This window comes from Nanorana parkeri, unplaced genomic scaffold, assembly GCF_000935625.1.
Source record: "Nanorana parkeri isolate BGI_ZX_2015 unplaced genomic scaffold, ASM93562v1 scaffold1149, whole genome shotgun sequence".
In the NCBI taxonomy this organism is placed as follows: Eukaryota; Metazoa; Chordata; class Amphibia; order Anura; family Dicroglossidae; genus Nanorana; species Nanorana parkeri.
In genome coordinates, this window is record NW_017307417.1 from 372,522 (window position 1) to 394,068 (window position 21,547).

General features: G+C 43.1%; 1 protein-coding gene across 1 annotated transcript in view; it reads right to left on the reverse strand.

Annotated features, from left to right (window-relative positions):
• LDAH (lipid droplet associated hydrolase) overlaps positions 1 to 21,547 on the reverse strand; it is a 184,967-nt gene that overhangs the window by 152,895 nt on the left and 10,525 nt on the right. The window contains exon 2 of the mRNA XM_018568175.1: positions 8,596 to 8,741. Coding sequence (XP_018423677.1) covers positions 8,596 to 8,741 — 146 coding nt within the window. The remainder of the gene's footprint in view (positions 1 to 8,595; positions 8,742 to 21,547) is intronic.

The following is a 21,547-nucleotide window of genomic DNA, read 5'->3' on the forward strand; positions in this document are numbered from 1 at the left end:
TTCGGCACTGTAGGTTAAAAGGTATTCCACATTCCAGGAATTTGCGTCGCTATCATTTTTCAAAATCAACCTTTCTAAATCTGCTGCACTAAACATCTCCCTTTCTGAAGAACTGGTCCACTTCTGCAAAACCCAATTTGTCTTTAGCATACCTTGGGATCGAACTCCCCACTGACCTGGAAAAGCTCTACTCCCTCAACTTTGCCACCCTACTTTCCCGAATAACACTTGACATGAAAGAGTGGAACAAAATGCTATACTCTTGGTTTGGGCAAGCTGCCATTCTTAAAATGACAGCCATGCCCAGACTCCTATACCTGTTCCAGACTGTACCCATATCTATCCCCAGGTCCTTTTTTTCCTTGGTCAACGCGCTATTTCGCACCTTCTTATAGAACGATGGATCACCACGAATTGGGTTGTCGACCTTGACCCGCTCAAAATCCTATGGAGGCATAGGGCTCCCCAATGTGCACAACTATTATAGAGCTTGCCACCTATCCCGCATCATAGACTCAGCTCGCCACGGGCCATACAAAGACTGGGTCCAGATAGAACAACTTCAAGTAAGATTCCCAATTGGCTCCTGTCCCTGGATTCAAAGATCCCTACTCCCTCCCCAAGTGCTCTCTCACCCCACGGTGGGTACTTCTCTGCGCCTCTTCGATAAGATATGCAGAACCACGGACTTCTCATCCACACTCAGTCCCATCACCCCGGTGTGCATGAACCCTGCCTTTCCCCGGCTATCCATGCCTCGTTTTTGCGCTGCTGGTCCCCCAACGTGGCCCCGCGAGCGAAAACGTTCTTTGATGTCCAAGGGAGATTCAGGTCCTTGACTGACCTCAACTCAGAGACCCAAGATGGGCCGTTAACATTGTGGACATACATGCAACTTTGCCACTTTCTCAATACACAACAAACTAGACACAACTTCACACGACCCCTTACTCAATTTGAAAAAATCTGTACGGCACCTGGACGGATCTCACATAAAGTCTCGGAAACATACTCCTTACTGTCGGAGTCCTCTTCTCTCCCACCTGCTCCCTCCACGAAGGCTTGGGAAAAGGACTTATTCACCACCTTTACCCCCGGGGAATGGGAAGGAATGGACGATCTTCTACTGAAGAGCTCATTGAATGGTCAAATTCAGGAAACCAACTACAAAATACGCTCCAGGTGGTACAAATCCTTCATCGCATCTTCCCTGATACGTCCAACCCATGTTGGCGTTGCTCCCAAGACGTGGGTACGCTTCTTCACATTTGGTGGACTTGCCCACTCATAGCCAAGTTTTGGACCGAAGTACATTCTCTCATAAGAGTCATAACTGGTTTGTCATTGGAACTCTCTGCAGCCTCCTTCCTGCTGTACCACTTCGACGAATCACAGCACATCTCCAAAAAATCCCTGGTTTTGCACCTACTAAACGCAGCTAAAACAGTGATTCCCAGACACTGGAAAGTGACCTGCCCGCCTACAATAAGGGAATGGCTATCTCGAGTAGCCACAGTGGCAAACATGGAGGAACTAATCTCCAGTGACAAAGACACCATGCCTCGTTATGTGAAAACATGGGCTGCCTGGCACTTATTAAAAGCGACGGAAAGGTATACCGTTCTAACACAGTGATACCTGGTTCCCAGTACTCTGGTAATCCACCCTTTATCTCTCCCCTTTGGCCCCGCCTTCACTTCTCCCTACGGTCCGACCTTACATGCCGTAGCTCCTGATACTCTATTCAGGACCACTGGAAGCAGGCGAGAAGCTTTCTCACTCTTTATACTTCCTTCTCTCTCCTCCTTCATGCCCTCCCTGCAGCCCACTCTTCTCTAACCCAACCAACCTTTTCCTTCCCTTCACTAAAACTCCCAGTTTAACTCAAAATATACCCCAGTGGTTGACGGAAACCGGCATACAACAAAGACTTAAAATGCTCAATGCAAACAAAGCAGTGGGTCCGGATAACCTTCACTCCAAGGTACTTAAGGAATTAAGCCAGGTTATATCTCCTTCCTTCCTATCCCCCTTCTCCTTCGATCTCTCCACCCCTTATAGCTCATTAGGAGCTCTGAATAGAATCACACCCCCTTTTTTCTCTCCCCCCCCCCTCCACCTAGTTAACTTTCTAGAACAGGTCCTGCCATACGAGTATAGATTAGCATGCCCTCTTAGACCTGCAACATCAACGCTTGTTCCAGCACGGCTTGTTCCTGGGAACCACTTCTCCCATACCCACCTCAACTATTGAACCTACTTTGTGTATATTTCACTGCTTGTTATACTTGATTATTGTCTGAAACTTTGACATGTATATTCACAATAAAAATGTACTTGTGAAAAAAAAAAGTAAAGGGAAATCAACATAAAGGACACTAACTGAAATAAACAAAACTACTACTTTTAATTCACCCCCAAAAATCCTTGTAAAATAAAAAAAATTGTAGATGTTTTGTAAAAGTGAATTTATCAGCCCAAAAGGTAATAGAGTTTTCTCTACCGCACAAATTCAGTGATGGAAACATCAACTGCTCCTGTATGTCAAGTATAAGGTATTTAACTTTCCAAAGGAAAGTACCGAAGGGACATACATCTGTAAAAAATAAATCAAAGCAACTGGACTTGCTGTATTTTTCTTGAAGGTGTTTCACTGGACATCCGACCAGCTTTCTCAATTCAGAAAACGTCTTCAAGAAAAAATACAATACAAGTCTAGTTGCTTTGATTTTTTCTTTACAGCTATACCATGACCTGGATGAATGAGAACCTTCACAGATCAAGGGACATAAGGTAAGTGTAAGCTGCTGGGGGAGGAGGGTGGGAAATACAGTAAAACTGTTGATTCTTCTGCATGCAACAGGAACAAAGTCAGGAATAACCGGGTTGATTGTGCTGTTGGAGTATCTGAGAAGTAAAGATGAGCCCGGGCTTGGTGTGAACCTAGTTTGCCTGAGTTTGCCCAAGCCCGCTCATAACTGGGACTGCCACCTCTTCCTCCTAACCCAATCAATGGCAGCAGTTGCGGCAGGAGCATTCTCGGCACCTTTGCGGAGAACTGAGGGGTGGGGAAGAGACTCTGCGTAACTGATAGGGTTGGGAAGAGGGGGTGGCAGTCACAGTTTTGGGCAGGCTGAGGTGAACTGGGTTCAAACGAAGCCCAAGCTCATCTCTATTGAAAAACGGGAGAAAAGCCAGGAGATGACCATTTACCATATACCAAACACAAACATTCCCCAGCATGCAACCTGTTAGTTAATTTTTTAACAAAGACTGAGATCTCTGTGTGCACATACATGAGAAAGGCATGCTCCAGCATCACAGCTTGTGTACAGCATGGGCCCGACTCTATTGTAAAAGAGCAACAAGAGCTATTAAATATCCTGGTCTTATGCAAATATATGACTGTTGTAAAAATAATAAACCTTATGTCACAGCAGAGTATTTCTGAACCATGAAAAAAAAAAAAAACCTCTGCATTTCAAAACATGCCACTTTTAAAACGTACAGCGAGGGTCTTCAATCACCTACATATCAAAACAAAATGATTTGCTTAGGGGTGGAGTAGACAGTGAAAATCCCGAGTAAAAATAAACATAACATATGGCTCCATGTAGCTGCTGTAACGCTAGTGGTTTCTCTACATGCAGTCACCACATGGAAATGTCTGGCCATTATCATTTTATTTTTCCTTCTTTCCAGATGTGGCCCGATGCGGCAGGTTCTGCTGGAAACGCAAAGAAACCCGCCAGCCCCTCGGACAAGAACAGCCTGTCAGGGAGTTTAACATCCAGCCGGAGAAAACAAAAGGCACGCATAATGGGTTAGGACATCTCGCTTTAGATGATTAGGAAACCCGAGCTCTCAGTAACATGCAAGACACCACCAATTTCCTTCGCAAACGTGTCACTGGGTGCCATTTCGCCAGAAGCGATCCAAGCTGTATCAAATACAGCAGGAACTCTGGCAAGGAAATAGAAGAAGAGTCGAGGACTTGTGCCAACAGGCAGGGCGATAAAAAGAAAATAATATAAATAAAAAAAAGGACTCTAAGTGAATGGAACAACCTTATTAAGGCTTTTTAAAATTCATTGAGCAACTGCTGCAGATATTTTTCAGCCGTGCTATGTGTACCTGTGATCCTCCTTCACATTATCATACAAGTTTCTAGCTGTGGTCTTTTGGCCTGTAACCCTAATGGTGGCAAGTTGTCATGAAAGGGAATGGATGAAGGATGTTTTTTCGGCAGTCTCAGGCCTTCAGGCATGTTCCAAGAGAGGGGGTTAAGACTTCATAGCAAAATAACTGTAGCCACAAAAAAGGGAGCGTTATGCTTCAGGGTAAAAGCTGTTTCTCATGTGGCAGTTCTGACAATTTTAAAAGGGACTTAAAGGGAACCTTCAGCCATTGCCACTGGAAGATTATATCAGATACAACCAGGTGCCTGCACACAGTTTCAGTTAGCTCCTAGAGCTCCCTGGGAAATCTGGAGTGCTCTAATATGCAGTCTCATCCCCTCGTCCACCTTACCACTGGTTCATCAATGTGATGGGTGGCACTTTTGGTAGAAGAGTGTCATCCTCCTAGTTGAATCCAATGTTTTGGGGTCTTTTGAGCACTCTGAAAGCCAACAGAGGCTATGCTAAGGCACCTGGAGATTGATTTAAAAAGACCCTGTCACCAGCTTAAAAACATGCAAATAAAAGAACAGGAAAATAAAGTGCATACATTCTTATCTTGCTGCTTTTTTTCCTTCCCAGAAACAATGTTTTATTGACTTGCAATGTGCCTCTGAACCTGCTTGCAAATTTGGCTTCCATTGGATACCCAACCTCACTCCTTACCAGCAACCTATTAAGGATGGGTGCTAAAATGACTGCAGATAGCGCCGCTCAGATCAATGGAAAAACTGGATGTCACCAGCACACCGGAGAAATGTGTCCAAACAAACATCTTTTCATGATGCATAGACATGCTGTCTCAAGGATGGCAATGTTTTTTAGGACCTTGCAGTGTCCCTTTATCATATATTGAGCATGATTAACGGACCCTGCGTGGCCTTAAATTGGGCCCTGGGACAATGAACCCCAGGAAAAAACTGTTCTTTGATTCATTGGTGTAAGGGGATAGTGGCCCCCAGGAGAGAATAACCCCTAAATCACTGGCATCAGTGGGACAGTTAAGCCCAGGAAAAATCAGTGCTTTAATTCATTGGTATCTTGGGAATAGTGGCCCCCAGGGGAGCATAACTCCTAAATAATGTTTTGTCAGCTAGATATTATACCCTTCAGAAAAAAACAGTCCTTCGTATCATAGGTGTCAGTGGGATGGTGTCCCCCAGGGGGCAAGTAATGATCATTATGCTGTGCAATAACTTGCATTGCAAGAAGCAGGCTATTCATTTGAATGGGCTGTCTAATGCGCCATAAAAGCATTTTGGCTGAGCACTGCATATCCCTCATCAAGGTGAGTTGGGGTGCCATTCAGAATAAATTGCACTGCATCACACAAATTGCATTTAACATGTACGTGCATGTGTTACCAGAGCGCAATAGTGTGAATGTGACCTTAGAGCAGTTCCTGGTCATTTCTATGGACCGCTTTATACTCCCTGAACAGGGGCAACGGCATGCAAGAGCAGGGCCTGGCTACAACTGCTTGAATAAAAACACTGTAAGCATTTACCTAAAGAGGTTCTTGATGGCACCTGGGTTGGACAGACTGGCTCCTGAATTCCATAATAATTTGTCCACCCCTGCTACTACTTCACACATATTCTCTTCATTTACATATTTCTTATCTATATAATTGTGCCAGGGCAGTAGCCACATTTTCGACTGGCTTTGGGCTTTGGGTTGACATCAATTAGAGATGCATCTGATCTTATACAGAATTCATTGACAGTTGTATTTTACCCACAGAGAAAATATTATGGAGGGAGGAGGAATTGATAAAGCACAGCTTCACTAAAAATGGAGTTGATCCTTGAAGCCCCTCTTTCAGTAAAAAAAAAATGCTTCAAAAGGTCTACCTGTAAAAGTAGAGAGTGGATACGTACCTATCTCTATGCCCATGTCACCAGTTACTGATGTAAGTGAAATCCCCGCTGACGTCTTCTGGAAACCCAACACTTCCAGCTAGGGATGTCCCGATACCGGTGCTAGCATCAGAATCGGGCCCGATACAAGGCATTTTGACAAGTACTTGTACTTGTCAAAATGCCCCGATGAAGCCCCCTCCGATCTACTCAATGGCCCCTCACGATGATCTCCATATCATTCCAGGGCTCATTAGTCTCATGGAGGCCTGCAGGAGGAGACACTAAGCACGGAGCAGGCAGAGGAGATCTCCAAGAAGACTTCAGCAGGGGATTTCCCTTGAACCTTTACATGTAAACCTTTTGGGTCACATTTTTTACTGACAGGTTCACTTTAAGGCTCTATTATTTCTTACCGTGAATCTACCAAGTATTTTCAACTATTAATGGAAAACCTACTTCTCAAGAGCAGGCTGCATGAAGCTTCCTCTACAACCATTATTAGCCAGAAAAGTGTCTTTGCTGTGCCCCTCTGATCCTAGTTTTACTAGGATTCTGGTTTGTTCTGCCCTGCCTAATTGCTTCACCTCAATATCTCTTCAGCAGGAAGCAGAAGTCTGTTAAGGATTATATCATTGGGCACCATTCCGAATCACTACAAGAAGGAACTGGCATACAAAAGAACATGTATGGTCCCATGGAAAACATTTTTGATTATTCTTTCAACTTTTAGGGCTGTAAAGGAAGACTGACAACATATACAGCATGGTTTAAAGCCACACAGGCCAAACTCCTAGGCATTTACTAGATCAATAACAAATTATACAGCATTGAGCAGAAAAGAGAGGGTGTCTGATACAATGTATATGAGCAGACTCCATACAGGCCTTTTGTTCGATTCAAAATGGTTTTGCATTCCCATACAAGTCTATAGGAATGCAAAGCCTACTTAAAGCAGGTCAAATACAAGCCAAAAGGAAGTCAAATGCAGGTAAAATACAACTGTCAATGAATTCTGTATAAGATCAGATGCATCTCTAATTGATGTCAACCTGAAGCCCAAAGCTGTCGAAAAAGTGTTTAGTAATGAAGACATTTATCAAGTTAGCACAGCACATTTTCCCTCCTAATCTGACACAGTGCTTTGAGCATTTTCTCTAAATCATTATAGATTTCTGAAGAGCACTATGTTTTGCCTATAATGCATGCCGAATAGTGACTTCAGGTAACTAGCCACCTATACTCATGATGTCCAAGGTATATTATTTTTTTGTATTTAATATTGTCAGGACTAAAAAAATATTTATTTATTTATTTATTTATTTTAAATTCCCCAATTTTTTAGTCAGGTAAGTAAGAAATATTGCACAAATATAATGTATTCCCACATCCATGCATCTGATGGTCTTAAAAAAAAAAAAGGCTGTCATTGTTAAATAGTAAAATACTAGTCACCTAGATGTCAAGCTGATGCCTTAGTTTCAATAATAAGTTTTTAATAATTCGTTTTTAATCATTTAAAGTTTGAGCTACTGCCCTGGCACAATTGTATAGATATGAAATAAGTAAATGAAGAGAATATTTGTGAACTAGTATCATTATGGAATCCAGGAGCCAGCAAGGTTTTTTTTCTAGGAACCAGGTACATTGACATAGAGCAGTAATCATATTTAACTATGCGTGGAGAACCACTTTAGGACTGCAGTTCTACTACAACAGCCAAGGAAGTGCTGTGTAATCTTGTTTGCTTTGCAAGAGCCCTCTGGGACATCCAGGTTAGAAGACTTAGAACTTGGATATATGAAAGCTAAAAATTCTCATATTCCTAGTTTTAGGTTCCCAACTCTGGTGTATTTGGCCAAGTAGTATGAATATCAATGCAGAATCTGAAAATAGAAAATGCTAATAGAAGCTGCACGTTGCCTGGTTTATATAGAAACTGAAAGTATACAGTTCAAAAATCAGAAACTGGCATAAAAACAATAGGAACTCGTTGTTGTTTGAGATACAGAAGGTCTGATGATTCTTCTTAGCAGTCCATTTACCCCCTACACATAAAAAATACTACCCCTGCACATATAAAATAATACACTACCCCCCATACACATAAACCCACCACCACCACCACATATAAAATAATAACCCTGCACACCCACATATAAAATAAAATACAGAGCCCCGTCTCCTGCTTACCTTTTTGCAGGAAGGAGGCGAGCAGGCATGATCCCTGGTAATCTAGTGGTGATTAGTGAGGTCTGCTGCAGTGCTGGTGCTGACAGGAGCAGCTCTGCGGTCTGCATCCAACAGAGATGCAGACCGTGTAGCTGCTCTTGCAAAGTCAGGTACCCTAGCGGGCCGGTACCTTGAGATCGCTGATTTACAACCTTCTCTTCTGCTGTCAGCTTTACCCATAAGCATCCAGAGGTGGCCACATAAGCAAAAAGCACAAGCAGTAATTGTTGCATTTTGGTACTGTCTACAAAAACATTATGGAAACTATATCTTGAAATACTCCTAATACAGCAGACGTATATGAAACAGTAATCTGGGACACCCACCAGGAATGACAAGGAACAGAATTTCTGGAAAATCATCGTTGGTCTTCTTCAAGTCTCTCCATGGTCCAAATTTAAGGACTTGTGTAGCAGCTCCAAGACAGTAGATGAACTCATCATGAATTGGAATGTTGTCATCAAACATTATGCTAAAAAAATTGAAAGAAAAAAAAAGCAGTGGTCAAAAGGAAGAAAATACAACAATATTCCATATCAATAAAACAAGCAACTAAGGTACGTAAAGACTTTGAAGCTATAGATCTGTCCATTGGGGGTATGAAGGCTGATTTGACACTACCCTATCCCCGGCCTAAATTATTCACCAATCAGAACCTTGGGAATGCCTTAAAACCACTGTACAGCCTTCTTTATTGACAATAAACAACCAGTGTTGTACTTCTAGATATACACTCCTGACATAGCTTTGAGCCCAAAGAGAGATTTACTTACATAATTGAATAACTTCAATTATGTAAGTTTTAACCTTTTTCGTTACTTTTTAAAAAATCTTTTTGCATATATCTACTGCTTGCTAGCAGTAGATATATGCAAAAACCTCTAAGGGTTTAATTATCCTTTAAGGAGTTCTTAGGTGACTTAGGACAGTTGGATTTCACCTGCAAATCTACCTGTCTTCTAATGTCTACGGAGGCCTTTATATTCAGAGATTTAAACTGTTCTTTCATTGCGTTCTTCACAAACCATCATTTAACCTTGATTTTTTTTTTTTTACAATCCCGTATTCTACTCCCACAAAACTTTCTCCCGAGAAATCAGTTTTCACATCGGTCATTCTTTCTTTCTTGCCCCAGCTGAAAGGTTTATAGATTACTTGGTGCAAGTACTCTGACACAAAGCTGCCATTTGTTCAACTAAACTGTCTTTTCTTTCAGCAATTTTCACAATAGACTCTTGCTTTGATTGTGATAACAATTTACCATTGGTTTTATATGTACCCAAGTGTTTCTAATGCAGAAGCACATGGACATGGCTGAATTTTCTAGACTCCTTGGCAGTCTTCTTCTTCTCTGTTCATTGGCTCCTTGTGCTACTTCTCCCTCCCCGCTCTGAGCTCAGTTCAGGGACTACAAGAGGCTGATTTCGAGTTGAGCTTTAAAGTGACATTAAATGATACTCCTCCCCCCACAATTCTAGGGTAAGGACTTACCTTAAATTATGCCTCTTGATCCGATCATCTTCTTCTTTCCAGTAGTTTTCAGCTGTGCCTCCAGTGCTGGTGCAGGTCTCTGATCCATCGCTGACTGCTGTATCCTCTGTGTCCCACGGTGTCTGTGCGGGTGCACGCTGCCAGGCTGCCTGCATTGACTTACCTTGTGTCTCTCCTCATCTCCCGGCCGATGATCTGTTCTGTGCATGTGCCCGCCCCATGATCCTTTGTGGCCGCCTGAGATTTTTCAGATCTTTGGACAGGAGCGAGCGACAGAGACACATGTAAGTTTTAACCTTTTTCGTTACATTTAAAAAAATCTTTTTGCATATATCTACTGCTTGCTAGCAGTAGATATATGCAAAAACCTCTAAGGGTTTAATTATCCTTTAAGGAGTTCTTAGGTGACTTAGGACAGTTGGATTTCACCTGCAAATCTAACTGTCTTCTAATGTCTACGGAGGCCTTTATATTCAGAGATTTAAACTGTTCTTTCATTGCGTTCTTCACAAACCATCATTTAACCTTGATTTTTTTTTTTTTACAATCCCGTATTCTACTCCCACAAAACTTTCTCCCGAGAAATCAGTTTTCACATCGGTCATCTACAACATATCTCAAGTCAATTGCAGGGGCTTCTATCGTCTGTTGCTTGAGCACACAGTTTGGTTTGGCTTCCAGCATTCTTTCCCTTGTTTTTATGGAGAAAACTTTATCAGCCATTAACTGCCAAATGACATTTTAGCACCTGGAGATGTTTTTAACACCTCAAGCCCAAATGGTTTAGAATGGTTTTCTTCTCCTCAGAAAGGCCGATGTTAGGGACCTTAATGAGCTTTATCCATCAATCAAACACCTCTCACCCCGTGCTTAATGTGAAGCTTGTTTGTAGAAGACTTTATTGGTCCCTTGTACAGTATTGTAATAAGAGTATGATGAATAAGCAGATCTGATTATTCAGCTCACATTAATACTTTATAGCCCAGCCATTAACTATGGCTGTGCTTAACTTAAACATTTTCTTCAGCAGTGTTAATTTAAAGGTATACGTCAATCAAACATGAATGTTTTTCATTCAGAGAAACCCTGTATTGACAGACATATATAGGCTTAGATTTCTGGCAATCCTCTGAAAATGCTAACTGCTTGGCCAAGCTTTTGCCTTCTATGCTTTCCACTGAGCCACTGACCAGGAACAAATATGCGGGTCACAAGTCCAAACTTCTCTGTTTGCAGGAACACTGACCAAAACATACGGAAAGGGGACATCAAGACCAGCGGAGAACTTTGTCAGGCAAAGGTCTCTGTGAAAAAACAATTTTTGCCCCCCCCCACTTATTCATGTCAAAGTACAAAACGTATTCACTGTAGATGGACAGAGGGATAGAGATGCCGATGTAAGAGTAATCATGAACTCTTACAGGATTCATAATATGCACTGCGGCTAGACAGTGAATCCCCCCCACAGCTTCAAAACCCATCAAGAGGAAATGGGGAAATATCTTGGTGCCAATCAGGTAAGGTAGGAAGGAAAGTCTTGCTGCTGTCCAACACAACCAAGATATCTCCAAATCCTTGTGGCGTGACATAGGAGATACAAAACAGCCCTGCCAGTGTGTCCACAAAGTTCTCACAATCTGGCAATCACAGGAGGAGAGAGAAAGACCCTTTTCTTGGACCAAGGAGAAAATGCTGGCCGAACTGACTGGGGATGCTGGTTTTGCACTTTCCATACCACCTATTAATAGTACAAAAACTTACTCCTTGTAGATGGATGGGGAGAGGGATAGAGATGCAGGTGTAAGAGTAGCCTTTGTTATGCCCTGAACTATCTCAGGCAGTGGCTAGACAGTGAACATCTCTCTCAGTCTGAAAAGCCATCAAGAGAAAATGGGAAAATGTCTCCGTTCCAACTAGGCAGGATTTGAAGGAAAATCTTGCTGCCCAACACCATCAAAATATCTCCTAATTCCTGTCAAGTGGCAGGACAGATAAAAAGCAGCCTCCCACTGCGGCTAGGTTGAGAAAGGCTGGGATAAACATCTAGAACTAACGGTGGTTTGTTGTCCTTACCTTATATACATATCAAGAGTATATACACTATATTGCCAAAAGTGTTGGGACACCTGCCTTTACAAGCACATGAACTTTAAAGGCATCCCAGTCTTAGTCCATAGGGTTGAATATTGAGTTGGCCCACCCTTTGCAGCTATAACAGATTCAACTCTTCTGGGAAGGCGTCCACAAGGTTTAGGAGTGTGTCTATGGGAATGTTTGACCATTCTTCCAGAAGCGGATTTGTGAGGTCAGGTACTGATGTTGGATGAGAAGGCCTGGCTTGCAGTCTCCACTCTAATCATCCCAAAAGTGTTCTATCGGGTTGAGGTCAGAACTCTGGGAAAATGTTCCCACAAAGTTGGGAGCATGAAATTGTCCAAAATGTCTTGGTATGCTGATGCCTCAAGAGTTCCCTTCACTGGAACTAAGGGGCCAAGCCCAACCCCTGAAAAACAACCCAACACCATAATCCCCCCTCCATCAAACTTTACACTTGGCACAATGCAGTAAGGAAATCGGATTGCCAGACAGAGAAGCGTGATTCGTCACTCCAGAGAACACGTCTCCACTTCTCTAGAGTCCAGTGGCGGCGTGCTTTACAACACTGCATCCGGCACTTTGCATTGCACTTTGTGATGTAAGGCCTGGATACAGCTGCTCGGCCATGGAAACCCATTCCATGAAGCTCTCTACTCACTTTTGTTGTGCTAATCTGAAGGCCACACGAAGTTTGGAGACCTGTAGCTATTGACTCTGCAGCCAGTTGGCGACCTCTGTGCACTGTGTGCTTCAGCATGCGCTGACCCCGCTCTGTCATTTTATGTGGCCTACCACTTCGTGGCTGAGTTGCTGTTGTTCCCCGTCGCTACCACTTTGTTATAATACCACCATCAGGTGACCATGGAATATTTAGCAGCAAGGAAATTTCAGGGAACACCTGAATCCAATGATTTGGAGATGTGTCCCAATACTTTTGGCAATATAGTGTATGTCCTAAGTTAAGAAGAAAAGTAATATATTCTTATTATTGCCTCCATGGGATTATAAACTGGATATCACAGAGTTGATAAACTTGCATTGAGTGTGTAGAACTTTTATATACACAGAAGTATGTCTATTTATGTCATCATGGACTATTTTTTGGGCAATGTACGTGTAGACCGGCTTCATCACATTCATCTGGTATTGTGAGATGTTCTCCCATTAACTAACACAATATTTTCTATGTACGCTGCAGGGGATATGCAGTGTGGAGATTTTCCAATGTTTAGACTTTCTAAATGCATGGTTGACATGTTATGTTGTATTTATAGTAACACATTAGCAGGGCCTTGCATTAAGAAGGGGTTTTTTTAGATGTTTTTAAGGGTTGGGTATATACAATGTCTTTATACATTTGTTTTTATGTAGTTTACTGTATGTTATGCATCCATTCCACAGAGTTCAGAGATGTATAACGTAGTGGAAACCTGCTTGGAAAATTTGTATCTTTGATATCTGAAAGCTCGGTTATTTTCTAGTGGAGGATGCCACTTTCAGACTTACAAATTGCATGCTAATTCTAGAGCAGTGCAGCACCTTACACTATGAATGAAGCTTCATAAAGTATAACTCAAGCCTGAAGTTTGCAAACACTCAGGCTATGTTTCAAGATCATACAATGCAGATATTCTTTATTTCCTTTTTCTTTAAATACTCTAGGCAAATTTGGGACAATGGAATTACCCTCTCCACGGTCTTATCTGTCAATGTTCACTCCTTTCCCTTTGTGGCTCCCGGTATGCGCTTCTTAGCTAGCTCTTAGCAAGAAGCGCTTCTCATTGGTCACTGCAGTCAGAAGCGCTTCTCATTGGTCAACGAGTGCTTGCCATTGGCAAGCGAAATATAAAATATGTACCACAGGGCTGCAATCCCGTGTACAGAGTATGGATATTACACTTGGAGCTACGGAGGGGAAGGAGCGATCGTTGATGGAGTTTATATTTAAATATGGTTCACAAATGCCGAGCAATCATTTGTTCTTCTTTGCGCGTCTCTTTCTTTCTCTTTCTTAGCAAGAAGCGCTTCTCACTGGTCAGCGCAGTCAGGTGACTGTGCTGACCAATGAGTGATTGCCATTTGCCAGCAAAATTTAAACTAAAACCGCAGTACAGAGCTTCAGTTTGGGAGGAAACTGAACAAGCCTCAGCTTTGCAGCCATGATCCAGTGATCACAGCTGCAATGCTTTCCTGGCTTAAATGAAAAAATAAAATAAAAATGCATTTTTTAAATATCTTTAAATACGCATTTCTTTAATTTTCTCAAAGTGAACTTAGCCTTTAAAGTGACATTAAAGTCACATTCCACCGCCCCCACATGCTAATGTAAGGACTTACCTTAAATGATGCCTCTTGATTCAAACATCTCCTTCTTCCAGAAGTTTTCAGGAGTCCCTCCAGCGCCGGTGTCGGTGTCTGATCCAGCATTGACTGCCGTGTCTTCTGTGTCCCACGGAGTCTGTGCGGGTGCACGCTGCCAGGCTGTGTGCATTGACTTAACCTGTGTCTCTCCTCTGGCCGAAGATCTGTACTGCGCATGCGCCCACCCTATTATCCTTCGTGGCCGCCCTAGAATCTTCAGAACTTCGGATGGGAACGAGCGGTGGAGACACAGGTAAATATTTACTTTTTATGTTTTTGCATACATCTACTGTTTGTTAGCAGTAGATACTGTATATGCAAAAACCCTGAATGTTTACTTGTACGTTAAGCTCTACTACAATTATAAGGAGGCTTACATGCCCTTATGTGATACTACACTGCCAGGTTTGCTTCATTCAACACGGGAGAACATTGAACAGTAGCATCTCCATTTCCTTCTGCATTCCATCCTGCATTGCTCCCCAGGCTCACAGAGGACCAGGACATCATCAGCACCAAGACGATAATTGTGGTGGTGGTGGTGGTGGGGTGGGGGTGTGGTCTACTGCCTTTCTGCTGTGTGTAGAAGTAATAAAAGAGTTTTAATCACTTCTACTTAACAGAGAATTTCCGGAGGCGATGACTAAAACATTCATTATAAACTTTTTTTCCTTGTGATGTATCAAATTCATCCATGACAGTCAAAGGGTTAAAGTGCAAATGATAAGAAAGAACAATCGACTATTCCATAGTCATGCAAAGGGTTAAAGTGTAAATGATAAGCAAGAATGATGGCGTATTACTACATAATGATGCAAGTTGTAAGAAACAATTACAAAATGTGTCACTGTCTGTTCACTCGATCAATTATTTTGATAAAAAATAATAATCGTAGAATATAAAAAATATGTTGGGTACATTTTTGCAATGAACATCCTGTCTGAGGCTGGCCTTTCTCTCCTTAGGTTTAGGTGACCTGTGCCAATACATACCTTGATGACTTGCAATTACATTACAGGCATTTATATTGTGCCAACAATTTATGAAGCACTTTACATACTATTAATTCAAGGGTATCTATGGTCAAAAACTAAAAATAAATCTGTATTTATATATTGACTTTCCATAAGTTCTATTCCACTCCTAATAACCAGATCCATCCAGACATTTGTAAACTTACTTTTGAAGATGCCCATAGGATGTACTTCCTTAATGCACTTACTTGTATCACCACTCTCACAAAGCCTACCTTCTGAGTTGCAACTCAATGTCTGAACAATGTAACATCATCATTGCTTGCTGGAGGCAATGCATGATGGGTTATGTAGTCTTGAGAAATGAAGATGGCATCACATCAAGCAGCAGGGAAAGAGACGCAAAGCACACTAGGAATCCAGGAAGTTGTTGGAAGTGATGGACAGATGGAAGGCAGCACTCACTACATAAAAGGGATTTTTTCACCTAAGCTTTGGTTGCATTCTCAGAAACAACTCTACTATGTATTCCTATTACAACGCTGATGTTATAACAAGAGAAGATATGCTGGGACTTTACACCTCCTTTCATCTAGTCCCTGCCATCAAGGAGCTTACAATCTAAGGTTCTTATCTCGCATACAAGGGCCAATTCAGTCAGGAGCCAATAGACCTACCAGCATGTGGAGTGTATGAAAAAAAAAATAGATTTAACCAATGCAGGCAGCAGGAGAACATGAAAACGAAAACTCCATGCAGATGGTGCCCAGACCAGGATTCAAATGTCCAACAGATGAGCAACGGCAGCCGGCAAAGTTTGAAACAGCAGATAAGACCACAGCAAAGCAAAGAATTGTGGCGAAGGCTTAAAGAAAAGCAATAAAACATAACAGAGAAAACAAACTAAACTATTACAAAGGTGAACTAGAGCTTTAAGATCAATCCTATTGAACTCAAACAGGCGAATCTTTGTTCGGACATCAATCGCTCGCACCCAGCGCAGTGCACAGCTTGCATTATATACAATCCTCGGAAACAATTAGTTTTCTATGGAAGGTATATTAATATTTTTAGCCATCCCGATACATAATCAAAATCATAAATGTCACCTAGATAAACGATGACAAATCTGCTTCTCTTTACGGGACCTTTCAACAAGGCTGGAAATGGTAACAGGTGTCTTTATTACATCACTAAACTCATTAAAACGAGTCGGAGGGGGGAAAGAAAAAAAAAAAGTTTACCTTTTCTGAAGTCCAAACTGGTCACATGACTATCTGTAATTATAGAAGTGTTGTCATGACGCCAGACAACACATTTGGACGCCGTTCAAGCTCCTATACAGCTGGTTTTACGTTAAGTCGTTGAAGAAAAAGTGCAGATTTTTTCCAGGTCTTGGTCATCTCGAGTTTATTTTCACAATGGTGTTCTTTATGCTGGACGCCATCTGCACTGGAAAAGCCCTGGATGTGAAGATAGATGATAGATTTCCCCTTCTGCTGCTAAATAATTATAAAGTAAAGGGAGAGGGATCAAAGGTTTTCTAGGGGGATGAACGGGGGGCCTATCTTGTGCCTGCAATGGATGCTGAAGACGCTGTGCAACAATATCATGTGCAGCCCAGTGCACAGACCCGGCATGCCGAGATGAAGTAACTCTCGTGTGCATGCACATCCCAGAATACAGACCCGGCATGCTAAGATGAAGTAACTTTCGTGTGCATGTGCCGCCCAATGCACAGACCCAGCATGCCGAGATGAAGTAACTCCCGTGTGCATGCACAGGCCAGTACACAGACCCGGCATGTCGGGGTGAAGTAACTCCCGTGTGCATGTGCAGACCAATGCACAGACCAGGCATGCCGAGATGAAGTAACTCTCGTGTGCATGCCCAGCCCAGTGCACAGACCCGGCATGCCGAGATGAAGTAACTCTGCATGCCTAGACCAGCGTACAGACCCGGCATGCCGAGATGAAGTAACTTCTGTGTGCATGTGAAGCCACTGCACAGACCCGGCATGTAGAGATGAAGTAACTCCTGTGTGCATGCACAATCCAATCCACAGACCCAGCATACCAACATGAAGTAACTCTTGTGCGCATGCTTAGCCCAGTGCACAGACCTGGCATGCTGAGATGAAGTAACTCCCCTGCGCATGCACATGAGTTATGTCATCGGGGCCCGGCAAATCAAGCAGATAAACAATTAAAACCCAGAAAAAGAAAAAGACCAGGACAAAGATGGAAGTGAGAGAGGAGCACAGCCCTGGAAGAGTTCGGTCTGCCATAATGTGCTGATAAGCTGTGCACATTATGTTTTAAAAAAAAATTACTTTACTTCCACTTTAAAGTGACATTAAACCCTCAGATTTTTTAACATAAAACAATACTGTAATGTGCACCTTACTGTAATCCATGGTTGTTTCCCTTCTCTTTGCTGCTCTTCCTTTTAAACGGTGTCTACACCGTTTAACGGTGTATACACGGTGTCTGTGTATCCGTTTGTATAGGCTTGTAATCTGAGCCAGCACTACAGGAAGAGGCCCTGAGCTGCAAAGGGAAGTTCTCCCCAAGCATGAGAAGACATGAGGATTTAAAAGGAAGAGCAGCAAAGAGAAGGGAAACAACCATGGATTACAGTAAGGAACACATTACAGTATTGGTTTATGTTAAAAAATCTGAGAGTTTAATGTCACTTTAAGTCTACCTATACATCCCAGAACAAGAAAAGGAAAATTAATTGTATTGGGTTCGCTTGTGTACAGGCTGCACAATTAGGGCTCATTCACAGCATCTGCGCTGAGCTGCACAAACCAACACAGGCCCAGCGCTAGTATACACAGACAACAATTGTTTTCCATGTGCCCTGTTCAAACTACAATGCGGTGGTGAGGTGCGGTCAATAATAATGCAGCATGTCTGTATGGGCCCGTTCACCACATTGCCTGTCACCACACAGCTGCGGTACATAGACATGAATGAAATGACACTTTAATTAAGCGTATTAAGTGTATTCTCAGCCGAACAAAAATTGCATCCTATCAGATACAATCACTGTTCGGGTATTCAGACAGCATTGGTTGAAAATAATAGAGGGCATTGTAGATTCCTCTAGCCAAACAGGACTACACGGGTATGGCAAGCCTTACTCGCAGACCACCTAGGATAGCACCACCCTCATTCAGCTACCTAGTCTATTTTTGTATTGTGTATGCTACCTATATATACATATATATATTATTTTGTGCATTTTTTATAGACAACATTTTGTCAAGGTTCTTCTCCTTTTTTGTTGTGATTTTGCATACCCTTTGCTCTGATCTGCATACTCGGTGGTGCTGCTCTATGCTTGGGTTTTAAAGACATCATTGATCTGTCTCATCTGCCTAAAGTTTGTAATTCAGTACAGCAAGTCTTCTTACAGGTTGCACAGCTGTGTCCCCAAACCTCGGCTGCAAACTACACTACAGTTAAAGTTTAATTCCTGCCAAAACCTTTCTACAGTGAGAATGTAGAAGAGTTAGTATCAGCGTGAAGAATGTATTGATGTCTGTAGGGAAATTCAACTGACTTTCCGTCTTTGGTGTCAACGAAGGTCTAGTTTAATTTTGGCGATACCTCCACTTTAAGAATGCGCAGCAAATATGTCACAGGTAGAACATGTATGTTGAACTTGGAATTCATGGAACTCCTTTCAGATCACAAGCTTCACCAATAAAACTGGTCTCTTAATAACTGTTTACCTGTGTCTGCTTTTTGTTTTACGATGAAGTTTGGCAGAAAACACGAATTTCTTCCCTAGAAAATTGCTTGTAAAAACTCCAAAGGTCTGTCAGTTAAAGAAGCTTGCCTTGCACTGCAGACATCGTAGCTCCCCAGAGTAATGCGCACTCCTATACGCTGCTCATTAGAAAGATACACAGATTGGAAGTTCATTCTAAACCGTATGCAGGCTGGGCTGCACAAAAGAAATTTTCAAGCTCAGAAATGAATCAAAATTGCAGTTGAAGTGATACCCTTTGTAGGCTAACTTAAGTTATCAAATAAGCTTTTCTGGATGCCGTAGATCCATTCTTCAGGCTTAGATCAGTCCTTCAGGCTAAGATCCCTTATTCAGGATTAGATCCCTTCTTCAGGAGTAGATCCATTCTTCAGGCTAAGATCTCTTCTTCAGACTTAGATCCCTTCTTCAGGATTAGATCCCTTCTTGAGGCCTAGTTCCCTTCTTCAGGCATATATCTCTTCTGCAGGCATATATCTCTTCTTCAGGAATAGATCCCTTCTTCAAACTTAGATCCCTTCTTCAGGCTTAGATCCCTTCTTCAGGCATAGATCTATTCTTCAGGCTTAGATCCTTTCTTCAGGTTTAGATCCCTTCTTCAGGCTTAGATCCCTTCTATAGGCTTAGATCCCTTCTTCAGGCTGATTCCTTCTATAGGCTTAAAGTGACATTAAAGCCAATTTTTTTTCCCCCTTCCCCCCATGTAAATGTTAGCACTTACCTCAAATGATGTCTCTTATTCCGATCTTCCTCTTCTTTCCCCATGTTTTCATCTGTCCCTCCAGCGGTGCGGCGTCACTCCGATCCAGCGCTGACTGCTCTGTCTCTCCGATCCAGCGGTGTCTGCAGGCGGGTGCACGCGTCCATAGACTTACCTATCCGAAAGAAGCTTGAAAGTGGAAGTGGTGTAGAACAAAGACCAGCTAACAGCCTTGCAGACCCAAGAAACTGAGGTCTGATATGTGGAAGCTCAAAAAATGCCCACCCCCCTAGTTGGATGGGCAATGACAGGGAATGGAGGCTCCTGAGGACATTAAGCTAAATTGAGTTACTGTATGAGGCACATGAAGAGGTTCAGCCACTAAGGGGCACTATACCCCTTTTGCTTTGCAGCGTCCAAACCTTATTAAAGGAGAACTATGAGGTGAGTGCTTTTCTATGAGACTGTCACAGGTCGGCTCAGTAGATCAGGAGGTGAGCGAACACATACCAGCGTTCACTCACCTCTCGATCCTGTCATGGCTCTCTGCCGTGACAGGGGAGGGGCTGGATTCCCCCCTCCCCGCTCCGATCCGCCAGTGCTGACTGGCGGAACGGACAAGGGAGGGGGCGGGCAGAGGCAGAGCCAGCTGTCAGTCACTCAGCTGGGCGGATCCCGCCACAATTGTCGGGATCCGCTTCAGCTGCGGCGTCTCAGTATACCGCGAGCAGCTGCTCGAGGTATACTGCGGCGTCTCAGTATACCGCAAGCTACAGCTTGCAGTATACTGAGCCTAGGGTGACGGGAGGACGCTAGTTTGTGTCCTCCCGTTACCCTAAGGAGAACTATGGGGAAAAGACTTAACCCCATAGTTCTCCTTTACGTTGGCAGTATATCCACAGCGAGAAAATATTCAGCACCCTCCAATGAACATTATAGTGACCAGCAAATGGCCAATGCATGAACAGGGCTAAAGATGGAGACAGCCATCATTTCTTTAGCATAACACTAGTTTAGGGAGGCTGCATCCAGGACTTTGATGAGAAAGAGGGGGTTCTAATGTAAAAGGGGGGACTCTGATGTCAAGGGCTAAAAGAGGTTTCCACCGCACTCCTTGCTGGTATGTCCCTTTAAAGTGGGTGCTGCAGTGATAGTGGATGGCGCCACTTCAAATCCAAGTAGTAAAGTATATCACCATCCTGATATCATGGAGGTCATGCCTGATGAAGGGACTCTGAGTGGCCCCGAAACGTTGCTTTATGACGAGATGTGTGTACATCAATAAAATGACCACTCGTTGGAGATTTTACTTTGGTGTGCTGGTGATATACTTTACTATCTGATGTCAAGGAGGCTCCTGATGGGTAGGGGGGCTTCTAATGTAAAGGGAGCTCCTGATGGGGAGGGGGGACTCCAGTGTGAAGGGGGCTCCTGATGGGAATGGGGGGCTTCTGATGTGAAGGGGGCTCCTGATGTGAAGGGGCTCCTCATGTGAAGGGGCTCCTGATTGGAAGGGGACTCATAATGGGAAGGGGGACCCTTATGGGTGTGGAGAGGCTTCTAATGTGAAGGGGGCTCCTAATGGGAAAGGGGGGGTGGTTTTTGATGTAAAGGGGACACCTAAAGCTGGGCACACATCTTACAACCATCGCAAGACTTTTGTCTTGCGATGGTTGTAAGATAATTTAAAAAACGTACGATCTGTCTATCTTGGACAGGCAGATCGTACTTGCGATGATCGCAAGCCCGCCCCGCTGAGGGGCGGGCTTCCAATGACCGCAATGCTAAACGGGCAGTGTGCGCTTGCGCACACCGGACCATGCGGCTTTTATCTTGCGAACATCCCACACACCCGCCGACAATCGTATGATTCTC